The 21,668-nt window shown below is 35.9% G+C and overlaps 1 protein-coding gene across 6 annotated transcripts in view; it reads left to right on the forward strand.

The window, feature by feature from the left end:
* Positions 1 to 17,306, forward strand: part of LOC148833028 (disco-interacting protein 2 homolog C) — a 224,110-nt gene extending 206,804 nt beyond the window's left edge. For 4 of the 6 annotated variants that reach the window (XM_088918309.1, XM_088918303.1, XM_088918304.1 and 1 more), the window contains 8 exons: positions 2,644 to 2,814; positions 6,092 to 6,121; positions 8,519 to 8,580; positions 13,695 to 13,752; positions 14,018 to 14,092; positions 14,626 to 14,800; positions 14,894 to 15,017; positions 15,550 to 17,306. In XM_088918309.1, coding sequence (XP_088774435.1) covers positions 2,644 to 2,814; positions 6,092 to 6,121; positions 8,519 to 8,580; positions 13,695 to 13,752; positions 14,018 to 14,092; positions 14,626 to 14,800; positions 14,894 to 15,017; positions 15,550 to 15,802 — 948 coding nt within the window. In that variant the 3' untranslated portion in view covers positions 15,803 to 17,306. The remainder of the gene's footprint in view (positions 1 to 2,643; positions 2,815 to 6,091; positions 6,122 to 8,518; positions 8,581 to 13,694; positions 13,753 to 14,017; positions 14,093 to 14,625; positions 14,801 to 14,893; positions 15,018 to 15,549) is intronic. The other 2 variants (XM_088918305.1, XM_088918307.1) reach the window with 1 other exon arrangement.
* The last annotated feature ends 4,362 nt before the right edge of the window (positions 17,307 to 21,668 follow it).

A 21,668-nucleotide genomic window follows, 5' to 3' on the forward strand; every position in this document is an offset into this window, starting at 1 on the left:
AAAATGAAGAACTATTACTTCACATTCTGTAATATTTAATGCAGCAATATTAGTTATGACATTTTTGGGGAGTAATTACTTACAGTAATCTTATGATTAATAGGTGCATAAATGGCTTTTTATCCAGATATTCTTAAATTCCTGTCTACAACTAGTAATGCACTTCCTGCATGAATATTCTCAAAAGGCTTTGAGTGTTTTCACAAAAACAGAAATTTAAGAACATTTTTCTATACAAAGTTAATTCTGAAATTAGTTACATTACCATGGTTGCAAAGAACAAACAGGAGCCCAGAGCTTAGTATTAACACAGTAGACCATATCATTAAAAATCAAGGGCTTTGCTGAACGTAAACCAAGTGCAACTCAGTTTTTCCTCATCAAATGATTTTATTTTACATTTTGGCACTTCTAACAAATGTTTGAACAGTGCCTTTGGATTCCCTAAAGACTGTGGTAGCAACTGTTTGGTGCTATAAATTGTGTATTCTGTAATGTAATCCAGATCTTCACCCATATTGAATGTAATAATTTCTCATGTTTTTACCACACAACATGCAATGAATTGCACTCAGGTATTCTAACCCATTCAAAACAGGTAGCACAGAAATTCCCTCCAAAGCTCAATGTTCTTATACTAGACTGTAATTTCTCAAATGGGATTCATAGTGCCTGTACAGTAAATCGTACAATAAACAGTCCATCCATTATCAGTAAGTTGCTCTTCATGAGAAGATTGTGGCAAGTTGATGCCTATTCCAGACATATAGTATATTCCCAGGTAGGAATGACACACAACACCTCCTCCACCTACATACAAAGACCAAAGACAAAGACCAATCTTATCACAGTGCCATAGAGGAAAGGACATATAGAGGTAAGTATAGACAGATGTCTAAGACTGGTATGATGCTTAGGACCCTGAAGCTGAGAAGCAGCAGTGCTAACCACTATGCCAAATATGCAGCCCAAAAGCACATTTGCAAATTATCAAGCCACCCATACCACACATTTATCATGAGTACATTCTGAGACGCCAGAGACAATTTAATTTTGCAATCTGTGCAAAAAGTGCCATTTTAAGAGTAGAATCATAAACTAGAGCAGAGATTCGATTCTTGCTGACAATGCTGTGAGTTCATAGACTTCTGCCAAGTTTCAGGCATCATTGCTAAATCTAAGATGAAGATACCCTTTTACAGATTATGCAGTTTCAAATGATGGCTTGTTGTGTGCCACCACATTTGGAATCATAGTTAGACTTAGTTTAAATCTCAAAGTTAGACATAGTTAAAAGTAAATCATAATTTACTTTTATGTGGTTGATGCTTTTATTACAAGCAACTTAAATTTGCACTCATTTATATACTGTAGTTGGTTAGTTTACAAGAATAAAGGTGAAGTAATTTGCTCAACTATGCAACAGCAGTGTTTCACCTGGGATTTAAAGCTTCCAGTTATGAGTCCAGAAGCCTAACTAGTGCTCTTCACAGGTGCCCTTAGAAATAACAACACAGTTGAAAGTGCAGAATAAATGTCAATCAACCTGCACTCTAAAGGGGACCTACCACCATCATTCTTGCTTTTAAACTATCCCGTCACCATATATAATATACATGACTGCAATTCTACTTCCTAATTGGAGTGTTTTCTGTTTTACTGTTTTACTTTTTGGACAATCAGTCTGTATAAACCTATGCACATTTTGCACATATTTTATTGTTTTTACAGTGACTATGATCATCACATTTTGCACACACCTATGTATTTATTTATTTTTTATTTATTTATTTTGTTGTCTTTTGTTTTATAACTATTCTGATGTCTGTTTTTGCTTATCTTGGGCTGGACTGCTGTAACACATCAATTTCTCTATGGAATTAATAAAGTATTATCTATCTATCCAAAAAATCAAGTCATTTCAATTAAGTAAAATGATTTAAAGTAATGATGATTGTGCAGGGTTTTGAGAGTTGTTATAAGTCTTTGTGTAGTTTACACAAGTTTTCATAATTTGCCAAATAATACTTGAAGATTCTGTATGTAGACAATATTATAACTACTGTATAATAAGAAATCTTTCCTTCATGAAAATGAAGTTATTTTTCCATATCCGTAATACAATTTCTATGTCCATATTGTGGCCTTCATACTGTTTGTGTACACTTCTCTTAGAACAAATCTATATAAAAAACACTCCATTTATACATTTATTGAGCTTTTTAATCAAGATGTTAATAACCTAAGGTTGCCAAATATGTGACTTAAAATATATTATTCTTTGCAATTAGTGTTTAAAGTTATAATGTTATTTCATTTATAAAAAGTGTGAAATGTTGCCTAAATGAATAATAGTACCTGTTAATCAACCAAGACCTATATAAAAAACACTCCATTTATACATTTATTGAGCTTTTTAATCAAGATGTAAATAACCTAAGGTTGCCAAATATGTGACTTAAAATATATTATTCTTTGCAATTAGTGTTTAAAGTTATAATGTTATTTCATTTATAAAAAGTGTGAAATGTTGCCTAAATGAATAATAGTACCTGTTAATCAACCAAGACCAAAACAGAGATTTGACAGCTCCTGGTGTCTCGTGTGGCAGAGGGTCCTGAGCTGCTGTGTTCTCTCTCTCAGTCTCGAGGGCTCGACCTGTCTCGCGTGCGGACGTGTGTGGTGGTGGCAGAGGAAAGACCAAGGATCTCGCTCACCCAGTCCTTCTCTAAGCTCTTCAAGGACTTGGGCCTCCACCCTCGGGCAGTCAGCACCTCCTTCGGCTGCAGAGTCAACCTGGCCATCTGCTTACAGGTCAGGGGCCTGATATTGGATATCTTCGGCTTCACAGTATTTAGATAAAAAGTCTCCACCTACCGTACATCCTTATTAGAAGTTTGTCTGGGCTTCAGTTTTTGTCATGTTCCATTCATATTTTTCACTTAAGAATGTAGGGCACATTCGTTTTCGCTTTTAGATATGGGCTAGTTATTTATGTTCATTAGTAATTTTATTGTAGGCCTTTCCCACTTTTTCTGCTTAATGGTGAAGAGACAACATTACAGTTTTGCTTGGTGAGGTATAGCTCACAGACAATTAATAAATTTCAGTTAAACAAAGCGTATATTCTAAGAAAAGAACCTTGACTTATTGGTGCAAGGAATCCTCTTGAATGTGGAAATACAGTATACAGCTACCATACTAGTTTATTGATTTATTAGAACACTAATCATGTTGATGGATGAATTAATATTGTAGGTGCACTCATATTCTTTTTTTGTCATTATTTTGTTTTAATAATTTATAAAGTCCTTATTACACACCTGTCTTTAACTTCACAGAATTTTAAAATCAACTTTGCATGCAACAGAAGAATTCTTAGGTTATCAATCTTCACGAATCTATGAACCTCTTTGAAAGAACTAGAATGCATTTTCTTGTGTTTGAAACCATTGCTGTTCTTATTGAGTTTCCTATTTAATATGTTATGCAGTGTATTTCTAGATACAATGTTGTTTCCTTGAATTATACACATATTACCCACCTTTAGACAACAGAAATAAATTGAGTCCATTAATGATTAATATAGACCATCGTAACTAAACAGTTAATTAGGTGTGCTTGATGTCAATATGTTAAGTGAAATAATTTGTAAATGAGACATTTTCTTTCGTGGAAGTCTGGGTTTTGTGGTCAAGTTCATAATTTACTTTTCACTTTCTAAACACTTTACTAAAGCTTCACAAAATAAAGCTAACCTCTTGATGAAACATTTACTAACATTTTCATTTATGACTAAAGGATATAGTGTAAAATATTCCTAATCTTTATGAAGGGATACAGTTTTGCTGGTGTCTCTAGATAGAATTGTTAAAAGGGGAAAACTTAATACAATACCAATTCTCTTTTTTGGCCAAAGTACATTAATCTATAATGTCTGTTGTGCATGTTTTTGACATTCTGCTATATTAGCCCATAATTATCTCATTTATCACATTGACAATATATGTAGCTGTTGTCATCCTTTCACTGGAGCAGTGGCGAGAGAAAATAAATGTATAGCGCTCGGTTTCTTTTCTTATATGAAGTTTGTTTTGGGTTTACCTATAACATTCTCTTGTATACCTTTAGGGAACTTTAATTTGTTTAATTTGTATTAATATGAATAGTCCCTAAACATGATGTGTTCAAATAATAGCACATACCGTGAATGATGAAATAGACAGACTATAAATGATCGGAAGCCATTCAGCTCATCTGCCACCCAGACATTTTGTGAAGGAAGCTGGGCTTCACAAAATCAGCTTTGACCACGTGGCTGGATACTTTGGTCTAGATTTCTGAAACCCTGTAGATGTAATAATATGTTCCAAAACAGCTGTTGTTGAATTTTTAAAAATGGTCTGCATGTTTCCTGTACTGTACATTTTTTGCATTATTGCTGAACAAGTCAAGATGGGCAGGACAACTATACATCAGACAGTGATCGATTGTTGCCTCATGAAACACCTTCTCCAGAAGGCTCCTTCGGTGCTGAAACCATCAAACACTGTGCCACGTGTTCATACGGGCCTGGAACAATGAAACCCAGATGTTGCCATCCTCACTGGCTTTATCATTAACAAGGAGCATAATTCAAGCTAATGGCCAAACAAGTATCCGAGGGGAATATGATGCATTATAAGCAAACAACTGGACTTGGTTAATCATCCTACTGTGATGCGACAACAAGGCTGTATTAGAAATTTTGTTTTGAAATCGCGTACTCATACTGTGCATTTGTGCTGAAATGAAAGAAAAGCTTGCAGGTGGATGTGGAGGGGACTGTTTGTTTTGCATACAGTTGTCTGTTTCTAAGCGAGCATGTTCAGAATAAGAACTTACGTCGTCTTCAGAACCGCATGCAGAGAGTAAAAGACCTTGGGTTGATATTTTTTTACTACTGTGCTGATGCTACTTTTGGAAAAGTTTTCCAATTTGATATAGTCCAACTGAATGAAAAAAGAGCTACAAGATCTGCTTGAAATAATCCCAAGTAAGGCAGGATTACATTATAAAATGAATATAAAATAGTGCAGAAACCACCCACTACCCCAAATCCTGGGCTCTGTTATTTTGTGTCACTGCAGGGAAACAAAACTAAGGAGTCCATAAACGGAAGGTCTTGTCAGTATAAAACTCAAGTAAATGTCATTACATATGCAGTCTGGATAAGGATTTGGTTAGGAGGAGCAAGTTCTTGGAAGGGGTATTGATACTTATCATTATTTTTTTAATTACTCCTGATGTTCCACAGTTTTATTTGAATATTCCATTTTGGCATCTATTCTTCATTTGCAACAGTGATTTTTTTTTAATCAAACCATTGCAGCTTCAAAGCAGTTTGATATAAATTACAAGTATTGTGTTTATTTCAGTTTCTTAAGTTATAATCTTACCATTTCTTACATACAGTATGGCTAACCTTTAAAGGTCTCTAAGTATGCTAAAAAGATATAAACTACACTTAAAAATCATTTTGGTGATTTTATACTTTAAAGCCCAGTGTATTTAAAATTGTTTTCTTATTTTAAGTGGTTTGGTTGTTTTTTGAAAGATGCTTTAGAAGATATAAAAGATGTAATTTCGCGTTGGTGCAGTATTTTCTGCACATTTTTCATATAACAGATAAGCCTTGTTGTATGCACGACATTATTTGTAATCCTTATTTTATTTAATAGTCAGCTGCAAGATTTGAATTTGAAAACCACATGAAAGATGTCTTGATGCACTGCAGCCTGTGACTCCAGACAAAAAAATGAACACTTAAAACTCCACCATGTGTTTCTTTTAGTGCAGTTTTAAGTCACTCTCAGCTAGTGGCCTGTAATGTTTTAACACTCAGAACACTCAAAGTAGAGATTTAGATTTTTTTTTTTACATTTCTGTATTTGACATTTTTTTTCTTTTTTTTTATTTATTTATTTTCATTCCCGGCTTTTTGCACATTCCCCACCCCACATTGCTCATACATCCTTTTGTCTTCGTTCCCCCCTCTTTTTTCTTCCTCCTCCTTCTCCTCCTCCTCGCCCTCTTATTCCTGCTGCTATAGCCTCACAGGCTGGGGAAGCTGGCCGAGCAGGTAGGGGGATTTTCCTGTTCCCTAATTACCCACCTATCAGCTTCCAACAGTGGGACAGACTAGATTGTGAATCTGGAGAGCGGGGGCTTAGTGTAGAAGCTGCCAAAAGCTTATGGCCAGCTGTGACTGGAATGCCCTGTGAAAAAGACAATAACAATTTTCGTATATGCTATATATATTACCGCTTGCATGGAATAATTGGTAAACCTTGAGAGTTGGGTACAGTACATACCGCCACAACCAATTCTAACTGGTGATTTTGCTGGGAGCCAATAAGTCACACCATTAATTGTTTTAATATCAGTCTTAAAATAATTTTATTTTAGATAGCTACTAAGAACATTATGCTATTTCCCTGTTCCTTAATCCAGTTCACTTCTGTGTTTTTCATGCTGTGCAGTCATGTTTTAATGGTTTCATAGCTGTGCACATACAGTACAGTACTGTAAGTCTCGCCGCAAGCCTCGCCACACCATGTTAACCAGAGAGAATTGCGCTGATAATGTTGCTTTCTCTCATACTTCAATGACTGTGGATAAATACAGATGCAGGTGTGTTTTCTGAGAGTACATAAATACAGGAGCAAACTGGATTAATGAACAAGGAAAGGGTATATGAATAACGGTTTTGGCTTTTATCATAAATCTAGCCATTTAATCTACAGTATAATAATGTCTGAAGGCACGGTAATGGTATTGTTGAAAGTACTTGTCTCTATTATTTGTCTGTATGTAGTGTACAGTTCTCCTTTTTATTAGAGCTTTTTTTTTCATCAGTCCGCAATACACCTTCATACTCCTTTTTACATATACTGTATTCTGTAAAAAAATGGGTAGCAGCTGCCGGCAGGTCATGAACAATGATCAGAAACTATAAATAGGTCAATACCTTAAAACAAATGATATGATTACTTTTATTCATGCTTAACAGCACACAGTCTGCCAGATGTGGCACAGTATATTTCTTTTTATGATGCTTATTCGCCAGGATGCAGCAAACTTGCACTCAAATGTGTTGACTCTGAACTCAAGTCCATGAGAAACAAATTACAGCCCAGAACCACTTGCACGATGTAAATAATAGTGATTCTCAATCAGAGATGAATAAGTTTCTCTTAACTGAACTAAGCCTCCAGTCTGGTTGTGGTTTCTGGTGACTGGATGGTAAGGATTAAAGGGGCATTTGGGTGGTATACAGTCTGCTCCCAGCAATAGGATGTCTGCTTTGACAATTAACTTAATCTCCTTTTAAAGTCTTTTTTTTAAGCAGATGGAAATGCCTGAGTCTCCACTCTGCTCTAGTCTGTTACACTGCTGAAAATAGGTTGAATAGTTAGAAAATAAGAAACACTAACCCTCAACTTCCATAGTAGGTTTTGTCCTGTGACTTTTGTTTGCTTGTAGCCATATTGATTAGGACCAACTTGATCTGCATGTGCAACACTGTAGCTCCTTTTCCTACTTCTCTGGTGGCGGGGTGCTACTGAATGAAGCTATTAATACACGCTGATTTACAGAAAATGCTGCATTGTTATGGCAACTATTGCAGGGCTTTCTGTTTTGTATGCAGTTTCATGGCATTTTCTAATCGTTATGTTAAGACATGCAAATTGAAAACGCCCCCAAATCAGTGCCTTTGGATTTTTTTTAATACTTGGCATACCCACGACTGAAGAAGAACTTGGGCGTTTTAAGATTCTGAAAAGAATCGAACAGTTGTTCATAATTGTAACCTGTCTGTCCCCGTACAGAATCTGTAGAGTTGATTGATAAGTGAGGGTCATCTTGGAAAATTAAGTTTGAGAAAACTGCTTGTCCAGCCTCGTAACCTGTTGAGCAGTGAAGCTCTCAGTAAAAACAAAAGGCCTCTTAATAAATCTTAATAAAATAGGTTTGTTAGGCATTTGAATTACACAAAGTTCACTGCAGTCATTCAGGGAGAAAACTGTATTGACCTGTCTCTATATTCCTTCTTTCTCCCCCCCGACTCAAGTATTGTCAAATATTTTGCACACTTGTTTTTTTTGACGACTTCCTTGCGGCTTGGGTGTGTTGCATGTTTATCAGATTTTTTTTCTTCAAAAAAGAATCATGGTCTCTTCTGCTATTTTTTTTTCATTTTGATTACCGTTTCCCCTGAAAATGCATCTGTTTGTTTATTAGATTTTTTTATAGTTATCCTCCTATTTTCTCCTGAATGTTCCACAAGACTGGGCGTCTGTCTTTTCCTACGTTCCAGTTTGAATTTTGTCTCAAAACGTCTATTCAGATACTATTCAAGTTTCAACTTTAAGCTTTTTTTTAACCACATTAGCAATTGGAAATATGTTTTTATTTTAAGTTATAATTGCTTTGCTCTGGTGTTTGTCTTATAATTTTCTATTGCTGTTCATTTTAGGGTACTTCAGGACCAGACCCAACTACTGTGTATGTGGATATGAGAGCTCTGAGGCATGACAGGTGAGTGGTTTCGATTACAGAGCCTTTTTCTCCAGAGCCAAACTGTCCAAGGGCCAGCATCAAGCAACAAACAGTTTAGATCTAGAAAACAGAATAAATTGAAGATTTGTTCTTCGTTAGCAGTTTTGGCATTTTTAGCTTCAGAAAAGTTGATTAAAGTCTGCATTGCAGCAAGAAACTGAATGTCAGTCCTTCAAGTAAAATATATATTTAATATTTAATTTTCTTCTCATAAATATTTGAATCTTTTGTACACCCCAGAATGATGAGTCTCTCAGCAGTTGCAGAATGCAGCTCTTTAGCCTATGTCCCTTTTTAATGAAAATGTCTATGAGAGGATTATCTGGTGTCTTACCTGTATAAATATATGTATAAAGTTTTGTATCGAATTCCTTACACATGTGGGATACATGTAACATAAAAAAGCTATGCTTTTAATTTATTTGCTAAGCAATACTAATTGATTTTCATCATCATAATTGCTTTTCCTAATCCAAGGAGTATTAAATAATGCAAATCCTTCTTCAAAAAATAAAACAAAACAATCTCATAGCTATTAATAGGTTAACTATAGCTTCATAAAAGAAGCTTTGACTACATTTTGGAAAAAAAAACAGTTCAGGAATGCTTTAAAGTTGGATTAGTCTGAATTAATCTGTGGGAAGATGCTGCTTTAGTAGAGTATTTCTTTAGATTTATAGACCATATGTTTTCCATTAATAGGTCAGCACATCTGTAAGGGAATTAATGGTGGTTGATCTAAAATGTTAAAACAATTTAAATCATATAAAAATTTCCGCTGCATTAATTTTGAAATTGTGTGTCTAACAGGAAATATTTTATAAAAACATGCATTGCCTATTTATGTAGAAGTTCTCGTCATTACAGCAGTAGTGTAGAATGTACGCTTCTCTTTCATTTCTTCCCGTTTGTAATAAGTAGGTAGCCTCAGTGAGCAGTACAGTATATTGGCAAGCAAGGCCTTAACTGGCAAAATTAAACATGAAGAGAGACAGAGTAAATTCCTACAAAAACAACCGATGATGAAAACAAGCAAAACCAAGATGGTTTGGAGTAGGCCTGGGTTTGTGCTTACAGACATTCTGACATGATGACTTGTATGACTTTTCCATACAGGTTGAATCAGCCCCTGTTTTCAAGAGGCAAATAATTGATATGATTGACAGAAAACAGTCATGTTCAGTAGTAATTATTCAATGGAACCTATTTATCAACATATTGCATGTTGTAACTTGTAATAAGATTTTTAATTTGCCATTGTGCAGTATCACTTTCAGCAGTTGACCTACAATCATTGACTGACACCAATATCATCCAAGTAAAAACTTGTCTAGAGTCAAAAATTATTTTTAAAATTTGTGTTCATGCCCAGTGAGTGAGAAAGATTCCATCTAAAATTGATTCACGCTAAGTGCTCGCTAACATTTTGCCACCTGTTAGAGAAATTTTGTTTAGAAAAAAAAAATCCCTCAACCGGAACCCAAAATATGTGTTTCTTATGTTCAATGTTGTCCCCACAGCTTTTAGTTTACTGTTCAGATTTTCAAAAACTGGGCTCACTTAAAAGTGAATTTGTTCACTTAAATATGTGGTTTGCAGTTTGGATTTAAATTTTGTTTAGGCAGCAGAGGGTGGATCAATGAAGAAACCAGACAGATGGATTACACTCAAGAAAGCAAATCAATAGGGCCACCCAAGCAATAAGCTATGGTGTTGTAGAGACCTGCTGCCCTGATTTTTGTATTGAAGATAACATTCTTTGAGAAAGTTGCAGTTCAGATAATTTAAAATATTCCTGAATTTCCTGAATTTCAAAGTCAATAGAGACATGATCAACATATTAATCCAAACTGTGTGGCCTGTTGTCTCTGTGAAAAGTTAAGAGCCTGCTTGAAGGGTTTCAGCTACAGGCCCATTGTAAAGTTTGCAAACAAGTGATATGACACAGGTGACATTTTTGGAATTTTTTATTTTCTTTCATTTTTTTTATTCTAAGTAAAATAACCATGATTTAAAATGTATTTGAGACTAAACATCTTAGACTTAAATGCAATGGAAAAATGAACAGTGGAATGCTTATGAAGTAGGAAGGGTGACAAGGCTAATTCTATAATTAACAAAGATAATTCTATATTTGTTATTATTTCTATCTTGTTTTTCTTCAAAAAATATTTTCCTGGGAACCTGGTAATTTTTCATTATATATAGGGGAATAGGGTAACCTTATTAATGAGATTGTTCTTCATTGGCCTGATGTTAAGTTTTGTTCTGAGGCACCAATGTGACATGATCAAGGTGTGTTTTAACAAGTTAACTACTTGTAGATTCAGTAACAAATTATACTGTATCTACTTTTTTAGTTGCTTAAAATTTAGACATTAGAATATTTCCAGGTTTGTTGTGGTAAAATTGGCATGTCATTTAAATTTGAAAATTAATTGTAAAATAAATTCCTTTTGAGTAAGGGTGCGTTTCGGTACAAAACAGAAGTCTTTCAGAACACATTTTTTCTTAACATTCTCTTGAGAGTTTTTCTTTAATACTTTCACTGATTCAATCAGGTCCACAGCAGGGAGTTAATATTTTGTTTGTACGAGTGAAATGAAATTGAGCTAATCATGAAAAAAACATCTCGGGTACAATTTCATTTCAGAATTTAAATTAATCATTTAGGATGATTTTTTTTTTACGCAGCTTTGTTAAAAGGAGGTAGTCATTATCTTAGACATGATCTACAAAATCTCACACTATATATAGATCAATGTAGTCCCTTCTTATTCAGTTTTTTATCAGTCGTTGTTCCTGATGCAGTGCTTATACTGTTTTGTTTTTGTGGAACCAGTTTCCAGTGTCCAGTTTGGAATCATTTTTTCTTTACAGTTCAGTATGTTTTAAAGTCATTGTTACAAAGGAGGATTCTCAGACAGCAGCTTAACATACAAGATATGGATCATCTTTGGTCACTGCTGACAAAACTGCAGCAAATCACACGCTAATGGCATTACTAATTTTAATTTGTCAAAATTATATATTAATCCTATCATCCAAAGAAAGAGACAATTTTCCTTTTGCCATTACATCTTCCCTAATTTTTCCATGAAACAAAGCACATTAAAGCTAAATTTATTTATTTTTTGACAATCAAAGAAACTTTCCATGCTGATATAGAAAAACATTCTCTTTTGGCTACAGAGCCGCCTACAGGTGTGAGGGAAAGTTGCAAATAAATAAGGCAAAGAACTAAAGATGGAGCACGTAAGAATGGGGTGGAGATCAGGAGGAAAATGGTCATAAAGAACTTGAGAATGTGTGTCAGGGACAGCAGGAGGAGAGGTGTGGAAAGCCAAAATCTGCAAATGAGTACAGAGGATATAGAAGGAAGAATTTGTCATTGAGAGAAGGGGCAGGGTGTGATCTCAGTTTAGGGATCAATTTGGTTTCGGATTTCTTTCTGCAGTAGGAGTTCCAAAATCCCTCTGTGAGGACACAGATGGAGAGATTGGAAAGATTGTGGTTGTTAGAGGTGAAATGGGGAATTATCGGTTTGGAGATCTGTGATCCTCACAGCTCTGACATGTTCTCTGAAACAGTCTCCCAGTTTCCTTCCTGTCTCACCAATGTAAATAGCTGGGCATTTTCTGCATGGGATGTAGCAATATCATCTGGGTGACAGAATTGTGCAGAGCCTTGAAGGTGGGTTGTATTGGATATACAGTATATTTGCAGATGATGTGATCTGTGCTCATATCAGTAGGGTGGCTGTTGAGATGGTTAGCAGTTTCAAGTTCCTGGGTACCTTCATCGCTAATGACTTAACAGGGTCCCAGCATGGAGTTACAAAGACGGAACAACAACACTTTTACTTCCTCAGACAATTGGAAAAAAATGGACTGCCTTCAACTGGCCTTGCCACATTTTACAGGTGCGCTATTGAGAGTGTGCTACCATGTGGAATTACAGTGTGGTTTGGCAGCAGCTCGTTGTCTGACCGGAAGGCATTACAGGGGGTGGTCAGGTCAGACCAGTCCACCATTGGAGAACAGCTCCCCTCTATTTCAGACATTTTTACTACTCGCTGCCTCAGGGAGGCTGGAAGTATCGTTAAGGACACCAGTCATCCTGGTTCCTCACTTTTCTCCCCCCTTCCCTCTGGTAAGCATTATAGGAAAATGAAGGCACGAACGTCTAGACTCAGAGACAGCTTCTTCCCTCATGCTGTCAGATTACTGAACTCTACCCCTCCCACTGGCTCACACTGATGTTTTTTGTCTCTAAGATGTATGTTATTTGACTTGTTGTTGCTGCCGATGTTCTGAGTTTTTGTTTTTGGTGTTTCCTTGATGTCTTTGCATAGGAGTATACATGCAAAAAAGCATTTCATTGCACTATTGCATATGTCAATAAACTCTACTGCTGGGGAAAGTACCTGGTGTGGATGGTTGCTGTGGGCAGTTAAGGGAGTTGTGAAATAGAAGGTTGCACAGATTAGCACAATATGAGATGATGGGGTGGTCAGCTAAAAGGGGTTCCAGTGAAAAAACTGAACTTTCTTCTGTGTTTTGGATATTTGGAAGATCTGATGAAGGCACCGTACCCATTTAGGTTTTCAGTTTGTGCACTTATCACACATAGACCAAAATACAAGTGAATGGACCCCAGTTGGCTTTGCCAGTTAAAGCATTCTATTTCAGCACATGGTGAGCTGTATGACTCAGAAGACACTAATAAAAGTCTGGGTGACGTGGTGTCAGACATACAGCAGGGTATTCCCAGAGTCAGTCAGCATCCTATTGGCTCTGGGGAAGAGAATGACCTCTGCAAAGTGCCAATCACCTACAAGCTCGCAGCAACATCAGTGAATGATTCATCATTTTTTAGTTGGTACAAATGCTTCTGTAAGACTGTGTGGAACTTTCAGCTTGCCAAAACAAAATCAAATAAAAATGTTGATTCCGGGTGTCTACTATAAAAAAGAAACCATTCCAATTTTTTGAATCAGCATTAGTAAATGAGGTGGATGTTTTTCGTTTTGCACCCCCAACAACCAGTTTCTAATTTGTGTTTTCATGTATATTTTTTTCTCTCCAAAAAAGGGTTCGCTTGGTAGAAAGGGGGTCACCTCACAGTTTGCCTCTCATGGAATCAGGAAAGGTCAGTAAGATCATTACAGTTTTTTAGAAAACCTGTACTTGTTTGAAGACCTCTTATCTAAAAAAAAACAATTAGCATGCACAGACTATTCTCAGATGACAAGCAGATCACCTTTTATTTGTAATAAGCAATAGCGAGTCATGATTTTTGGAAGCTAAAATCATTTTACACATAATTTTAAGAGCCATGATCTCCCTGTTACTTAGCTGCTTTACTGATCTCTGGAGAATAAGGTGAGATTTATTGAAGGACTCTAATCTTTCAGATTCTACCTGGCGTTCGCATCATCATTGCCAATCCTGAAACCAAGGGGCCCCTGGGAGACTCACATCTAGGAGAGGTAAGATCAGAAGTGCATTCTTTATCTAGGAACTGCTCAGGCAGAGAAACAATGATCCTCCATATAGAGCACACTCCAATTTTTTTCATATCACAACGAGATAGCCTATTATATTTTCTGGAATTGAATTAATTGCGACATACAGTATATTACTTTTGTTTTGTGCAGTGAGATTATGATGACAGTACAGCATCTTTAGATTTTTTTAAGCAGCAGGGTTACAGTATGTACAGTATGTGCTGTGACTGCGGATATTATAATACAATTAACAGTAAAAGAAATAATTAAAGAGGCCTTATCATGTCCTTAATATTTGATTATATGAAACAGTAACCTTTTGATTAATGCGGTATACCACAATAAATAATTTAAATGGGCAGAGAACTGAAGGTGTGCATTTATGGCTCTAGTTTTTGGAACTCACAGTATATTGCTAATAATATAGGGTTTGATGTATGCTTTGAAAAAATAAGCTTAGGCTATGGTTTTTGTTTTTATTTTTACCTTCTGATATATTGATTACTCTCCAACAGATCTGGGTTCACAGTGGCCACAACGCCAGTGGGTACTTTACCATCTATGGTGACGAATCCCTGCAGTCTGATCACTTCAACTCTCGCCTAAGCTTTGGAGACACACAGACAATCTGGGCTCGGACTGGTTATCTGGGCTTCTTGAGGAGGACAGAGCTCACAGATGCAAGTGGAGGTGAGAAAGGGGCCCCAGAATAATACTTTGTTTTGTGCACTTCAGGTCAAGTTCCTAGACGTTTGTAGTAACCAACTCTTGTTTTTGTTCTAGAGAGGCACGATGCCCTTTATGTTGTTGGTGCACTAGATGAAGCCATGGAGCTCAGAGGGATGAGATACCATCCAATTGACATTGAGACTTCTGTAATAAGGACCCACAAGAGCATCACAGAATGGTACAAACATCTTGGCAAAACAGAAAGCGAAATGCAGTCACGCCCTTATTACCACTTCTGTTAACTTAAGCATCTATTTATTATTTAGTTGAAATATCTCAACAAGAATATAATGGGACTCTTTAGAATCTATCTGATCATATCATGTGATATTAATATTTGAGTTGATATTGCAGTGCTATTTTCACGTTCATGTTGATATAATCCAGTTTATGGGCCATACAGTTTTTGTCAGCCTCACAAAATGTCACTTTCAAATGCCACTATGCATTTTACTATTTTGTAGCTGCTTTCCAAATATGGTACTTTTCTGTCAATTGTAAATTAAGGTGAAAGCTTCAAAAATTAATTTAATCTGGTCTGAAGGCCTAATGTCTTTAGATAGAATAAAGTAATATATTACTTAAAAAATGTTTTAATTACTACAGTTTTAGTTTGGTTGAAATCTTTCAACATGGTCTGACCACACACTTCATATTAACACACACACAGGCTTTGAGAGTCACGTCCCCAACTTTGTTGTCTCTTCCAGTGCGGTATTCACCTGGACAAACCTGCTGGTCGTGGTCGTGGAGTTAGACGGATCAGAGCAGGAAGCCCTGGACCTTGTTCCTTTGGTCACCAATGTCGTCTTAGAGGAACATTACCTTATCGTGGGCGTTGTGGTAGTGGTGGACATTGGCGTCATCCCAATTAACTCTCGTGGCGAGAAACAGCGTATGCACCTCCGGGATGGATTCCTGGCAGACCAGCTAGATCCTATTTATGTGGCCTACAACATGTAGCCTGCTGCCTCAAGGCCTTGATGGATTGATGGATTGTACTATATGTACATAACACAAAAACAAGTTGTGGTGTTCACTACGGTCATGCAGAACAAAAAGGAAGGATGACTGCAGCGACTAGAGAAGCTGAACAGGTTGTGCAATGACAGGTCGAAGAAGCACTCCTAATTGGCAAGAACAATGTGTTAGGTTTTCTCGGATAACTTTCCAAAACAAGGACAACAGAAACTTCAGTTTTATTTTTGTTTGGGGGGTGGGGGGGGGGGGGGGGAGGAGAAGAGGAGAAAGACCCCTATTATAGAACACGTTTCTTGCTCATTTGGATAATATTGCTTTTTAAGTAAGTGTGGCTCTATATTTTGTTATGTTATGTATGCTGAAGTTGCTCTTCTTTTTTTTTAATCTGCCCTCTAAGAGGTAAGGGTATTTTTAAATATTTACATACTGTGGCAAACTGTATTTTAAGTTGTTTACTGTTTTTAAAATATTCAACATTGCAAATATAGATATGTTACTGATATAGGACATATCCATTTTTGTCCTTAAATGTTATGAAGAGGTACAAAGGTACGAAATTATTTTTTTTCTTTTCTTTTCAACCTTGCTCAAACCAGTGGCTCTTAGTCTCTTTCTTTCCATTACACCTGGTCAGGAAGCCCTGAGAGCTTTTCCCTCAGCTTTATTGTTTAAACAATGTCAACATGTGTTCCTTACGTCTTCATATGTTTAAATATCATTGTACTAAATATAAGGAAGGAAAACGCTTAGGTTACTTCATATCATGTAATTATGTACAAAAACCAGTTTTAATTTATTTTGTCTCTTTAGAAGTATATGAGAGAAGACATTCAAGAATGTTTTACTCTTGAAATATTTGCTAATATAAAACGAAACATTGTATTATCTTGAGTGAAAAGTATCACATCAAGTATATAAAAATATATAAATATATAAATATATCTATTGAAAAAGTCCTAGGATTCACCAATGAAAATGTTTTGAATTGCAGTACTTCTCACTTGCATGGTGTCTGTTGTTGTAGATAAAACAAATGTTGTTGCTTTGTTTGAATGGCACACAAAAGTCCAAAAGGATAAGTCAGGGTGTTCCCAGTTCACAGTCCTCCAATCAAACGATACCTGCAAGTGAAAAACCTAACTGTCTTTGAAGATGGTTGCTTAAATATTCTAAACATCAAAATATCTGAAAGAGATTCTGTTGTTGGCATGAATGGTGGTTTTCGTAAATGTTTGTGCTGGCATGTGAAACTCTTGTTAGGCATTCAGAAATGACAGGTTGGAGATGATGAGCACTGAGAGACTGTAAATATAGAAAAGTCATCATTCCTAAACTCATCGACTCTGTTGAGGGTGAGTGGTCACTCCCACAATAAATGGGTACTTTTTTGGGTGGGGTGGAGGGGTAGTGTTACTCGTTCCGCTTAAAAAAGTCTTTTGGAAACCCCTATAAAGAAAACAATGACTACTGTGTTATATAAGCAAAAGGTTTATACAAGGAACAAACTTGGATTTATGGCACCAATACAGAAATTTAAGATAATTATAGAAACTAATATGTACATTAATTTTGTGTGTGGGTATACCAATAGACATTTTCAAAATTTCAAAACTCCACATTTCTTGATTCTTTAAAGTTTCATTTGATTTTGACTATCTCCAGATTTTTGGGGTTTTTTTCTTAAATGAGAGGCAGTGGATCTGAACTGCAGCCAGCTGAATTTTCTTCCAGCTTCTTCATTGGCAATGATTGGCATTAGTCAAAGCAAACTCTGTATTCTGTAAAGACGAGCATCCACAGAGGCAGTCTTCATTCTGATGTCTGTATTAATTTATTTTTTAGTTTCCCAGTGAGGCATTAAAAACGTTAGGCTTTTAAAATAATGCATTTTAATGGTTCATAACTACATAAATGGGATGGATTAAACCTTTGTATTTTCTGAACCTTCAATTGTGTTAAGATATTCACTCTGCATTTTTAACATCTGGCCTAATTTCTTGGCTGTTTTTTTGTTGTTTTGTTTTCCCACTGTTAAAGACCTTTTTGGGGGGGTATTTTAGATATCTGTTTATGCTGCAATTTACTCATGTGTGGTAATGTTTACAATCTTCAAATCACACCCCATAAATACATTGAAGCTTAGACAGGATTGGTCCATCTAACATATTTTGTTCTGCTAATACAATTTATTGTCAGCATGACACATGTTCATGTAAAACAAAATAGCAGTGATAGTCACGCAATAACAATATGTGAATATATCGACTCTGAATTAGTCTCCCTTGAGATTCAGTGTTTACATGAGATACTCGGTATTTGCTCCAAGTTGTAAATGTTGAAATCAATAACTATAGAATATATGACTGGTGTCCTGTCTGAGGTATAGTGCCACATTGTGTCTTTTACTTCTAGATTAGGATCCAGTTCACTGTAACCATGACCAGAAATAAGTGTCTTACTGATAATGGATAACCGTACATTCAAGAAAGTTCTAAAATAGCTAACTTAAAATATGATGTTAGTGAAAACAATGTTTTTGCTTTTAATGTGATGGGAAAAAAAGATGGCAATATTTTGATGTCTTGGATTTTTTTTTGTGCCACAGTAAGGGTAAAATTGTTTTAATTCCCTTTAATAGATTCCTAAAATGATATCTGATTATGGGGCACCCTAGTGGCTCAATTGGTAAAGGCACTTGTGCAAGTGCAGCCAGAGCTCTAGCAGACTGACTGGGATATCCAAAGTTGCAGTGTGCTATTGACTCAGTGTCACTGAGAGTAGGGTGGGGTTAAGAGGTCTGGGGTCTCTCGGTTGACAGTGTAAGTGACCTCAGATGACTCCTGGGTGAGAAGAGTCTGCCTGTACTCACTTCCTCATTCTTCCCATGTAGGGTGGCAGGGATCATACAGCCAAGAAAATACAACAATAAATATATATCAGGTTCTTAATTAATTCAGTTGAATTAACGTGATATCTTTCGGTGAGCAGCTTCATTTTTAAAAAATTTCCAGACTAAAACACCATATCAAATTTCAGACTTTTAGCGTTATAGTCCACTTTTTGTTGTTGTAACTGCATAACCTGTGTTCTAAGTCATGATGTGTACAATGTGGAACAAATACTTCCTTTTTATTGTCAATTATTATCCATGTCACGTTTCAACTTTTCTGAATGGCTGAAAATAGAACAATCTATACACAATGGGGAATTTTATGTTGTTTCTATAATTGGAAAGATAAATTTACCTTTTCGATGGGTTTTCATTTCATTTGAGGGAGGTGATTTACATGAGCTTTTAATGAAAGAAAACGGTCTTGCACTTTGTGACATATGGAAGCGTTGGTAATGTTATTCCCAAATAAAAGAAATGTTTTCCAATTTAAGAAACAAAAGAAACTGTGCACATGAATTTGAATTTTGATTTTGCAACATTTTGTGGTGTAATTTTCATCTTTGCCTGGAAAGTTAGATCTCTTGTGTAAGGAACTGCAAAGTGTGTCTAAATATCTGTTAGCTACTGGAAAATCTGCTTAGTCACTTTTGTATGTTTGTGCAAGTTTGCTTGAAACATGTTTTGTACACCTGGTTAAAAGTATTAAGTCATGTTTTAACAGCCGTTTTGGTTGAAAAAATAGCTGCCTAAATTCACTAGTTCAGGTGCACTAAAGTGTTTTTACCAGGAAAAGTCTAAGTTTGCATTCAGGACAGCAGATACCCTCCCACCTAAAGCTATTACAGATTTCCTATTGTTACTGTTTAAACTATATTCCTGTACTTGAAGATGACCTTGGTATTTTGCAGTGTGCAAGTCACAATTTTATATTTATCCCGCATATGTCACAGGTTTTGAATTAATGTTTTACAATTATGATTGTAATTGGTGAATCATGACCCAGAGTAACATATAGTTATAGTAGCCAAGACAGTTAGCTGCTAACGCTCAATACTAAGTTATTACTAGTGGCTTTTTGTAGTTTAGAATCCTAAAAAGAGCAGTAGGATTCACTCCTCACGATTTGCAATTCTTAATTGAATCTCTTCTTCAACCTGTCATTTTGTTGTGGAGTTAAATTCTGTAACATTGGGTACTCATAGTAAATACCTTTTTTTTGTATTGTTGCAAAGATAAAAAAAAATGGAAGGAACAACAATTATGAGTCCAGTATGTCTTAGCAATAAAGGATTGGCCTGTATTAGAATTCGTACTGTAGATAAACCATGTATCAGAATGTACAAAAACATGTTTATTGTGTTGTGACCTAGTGCTTTTGAAGTTGGGACTTAAAAAACATACATTCACAAGTTTAAAAAAAATAGAAGGTACACTGCAATCATACAAACACAAACCAGTTAAAAACAGGAACAGACTCCTCATGGTGCTTGTTTATGATATATAATCCTGCTTGACACTTTACCCAAGGGAGAGTTTGTCCCTTATATCAGTTGAATGTTAGCAGCGTTATTTCAATGAGTCTGGTGATTGGTTAAGGATATTTTATGTACTCAACCAATCACAACTGAGATTTTGTTTTCTTCGCTAAAAGGATAGCAACCTTTCTTATATCTTAAACCACCAGTACGCTTTGTACATCTGTGATAACGCCTGTTTTATATTCAAATGAACAGAATAAAAGCTTTTATTTTTGTTGCTCTGAAAATCCTTTCTTGCTTTCATTTATAGAAGTAATAATGAATCTGAGGAAGCTATAACTTCTCAATGACTTCTGAAGAAGTGATCCTAGTTTTAATTTTATTAACCCGTACCCTCACGTGTCAATACAGCCCAATTTGTGCTGTATTGTGCCGTGCTGTGGTGAATATGTCCAAATTTGAGCAACACATCTGTGTTTAACAGTCCAAGAAGGTATTACGTACTCTGCCTTGACACAGATTTCTTGTACTTTCTATCTGAAGTTAAAATTATGTTTAGCTAGTACTCTTATTCTTTTAGTATTGCCCAATTACATGACTCAAAAGAGCTGTTTTTAACGTAATCCAATGCAAAGTTTCAAAGAGCATTATCTGACTTGCTTTAAAAAAACCAAGGGTTTAAAAAGACCATTCGTCATTAATGTGGGAATACAAGGAGTCACAGTGCTTGGATCCACTGAAGCTTTGAGATGAGTTTCATTTGTGACAAAAACATCAATTTCTGGAGAACAATTGGAGAAGACACACACAAGTTGCATCTCCCACAGTGTATCAAATTACAGAAGTGTTACAGAAAGTTTTACAGTCAGAGTCCAGCCGTGGTTACCCCACAGTATGTTATTACCCCAAATGGGGAATTATGAGTGGCCATTCTGTCCAGTGGCTATTCCTGATAATGTTATCCCGACCTTTCAGCTATTCCTGGGATCTCAGGTACAACAGCAGGTATCCGTTTAAAACTCACTCAAGCCAGGTCAAGAGAAATGACCCCAAGCCAGTGTCAGATGTCTGCATCATTCATCGCTATTACCATATTTGGTGGGTCCAGACATTACCCCTTATGAGGATGAGAATTAATGGCTAAAGGTGACAATTTCAAATAACTTGAAGAGAACGTGTTTTGTTATCTTTGAAATGAAAAAGGAATTGTTTTCTGTGTTTAAGACATTCTACCGTATATACTGTATATGTATGTATGCATTCATAAGGCAAATATTTAACTACTGAAGATGGATATTGGCAATAGGAAACTGCCTTCATGTCTTTATTATTGGCTACATCTATCCCTTAAAATGATTTGAGATACTGCAGCATTGTAATCATAAAATGCTGGGTTTTCCCCATTTAAAATTATACAATCATATATTTTATGTTCTCCTGAAAATCAGAACACCAGTAGTTACAGGTACCTATTACT

The sequence above is a fragment of the Atractosteus spatula genome, chromosome 6 (assembly GCF_055471065.1).
Source record: "Atractosteus spatula isolate fAtrSpa1 chromosome 6, fAtrSpa1.hap1, whole genome shotgun sequence".
NCBI classification, from domain to species: Eukaryota; Metazoa; Chordata; class Actinopteri; order Semionotiformes; family Lepisosteidae; genus Atractosteus; species Atractosteus spatula.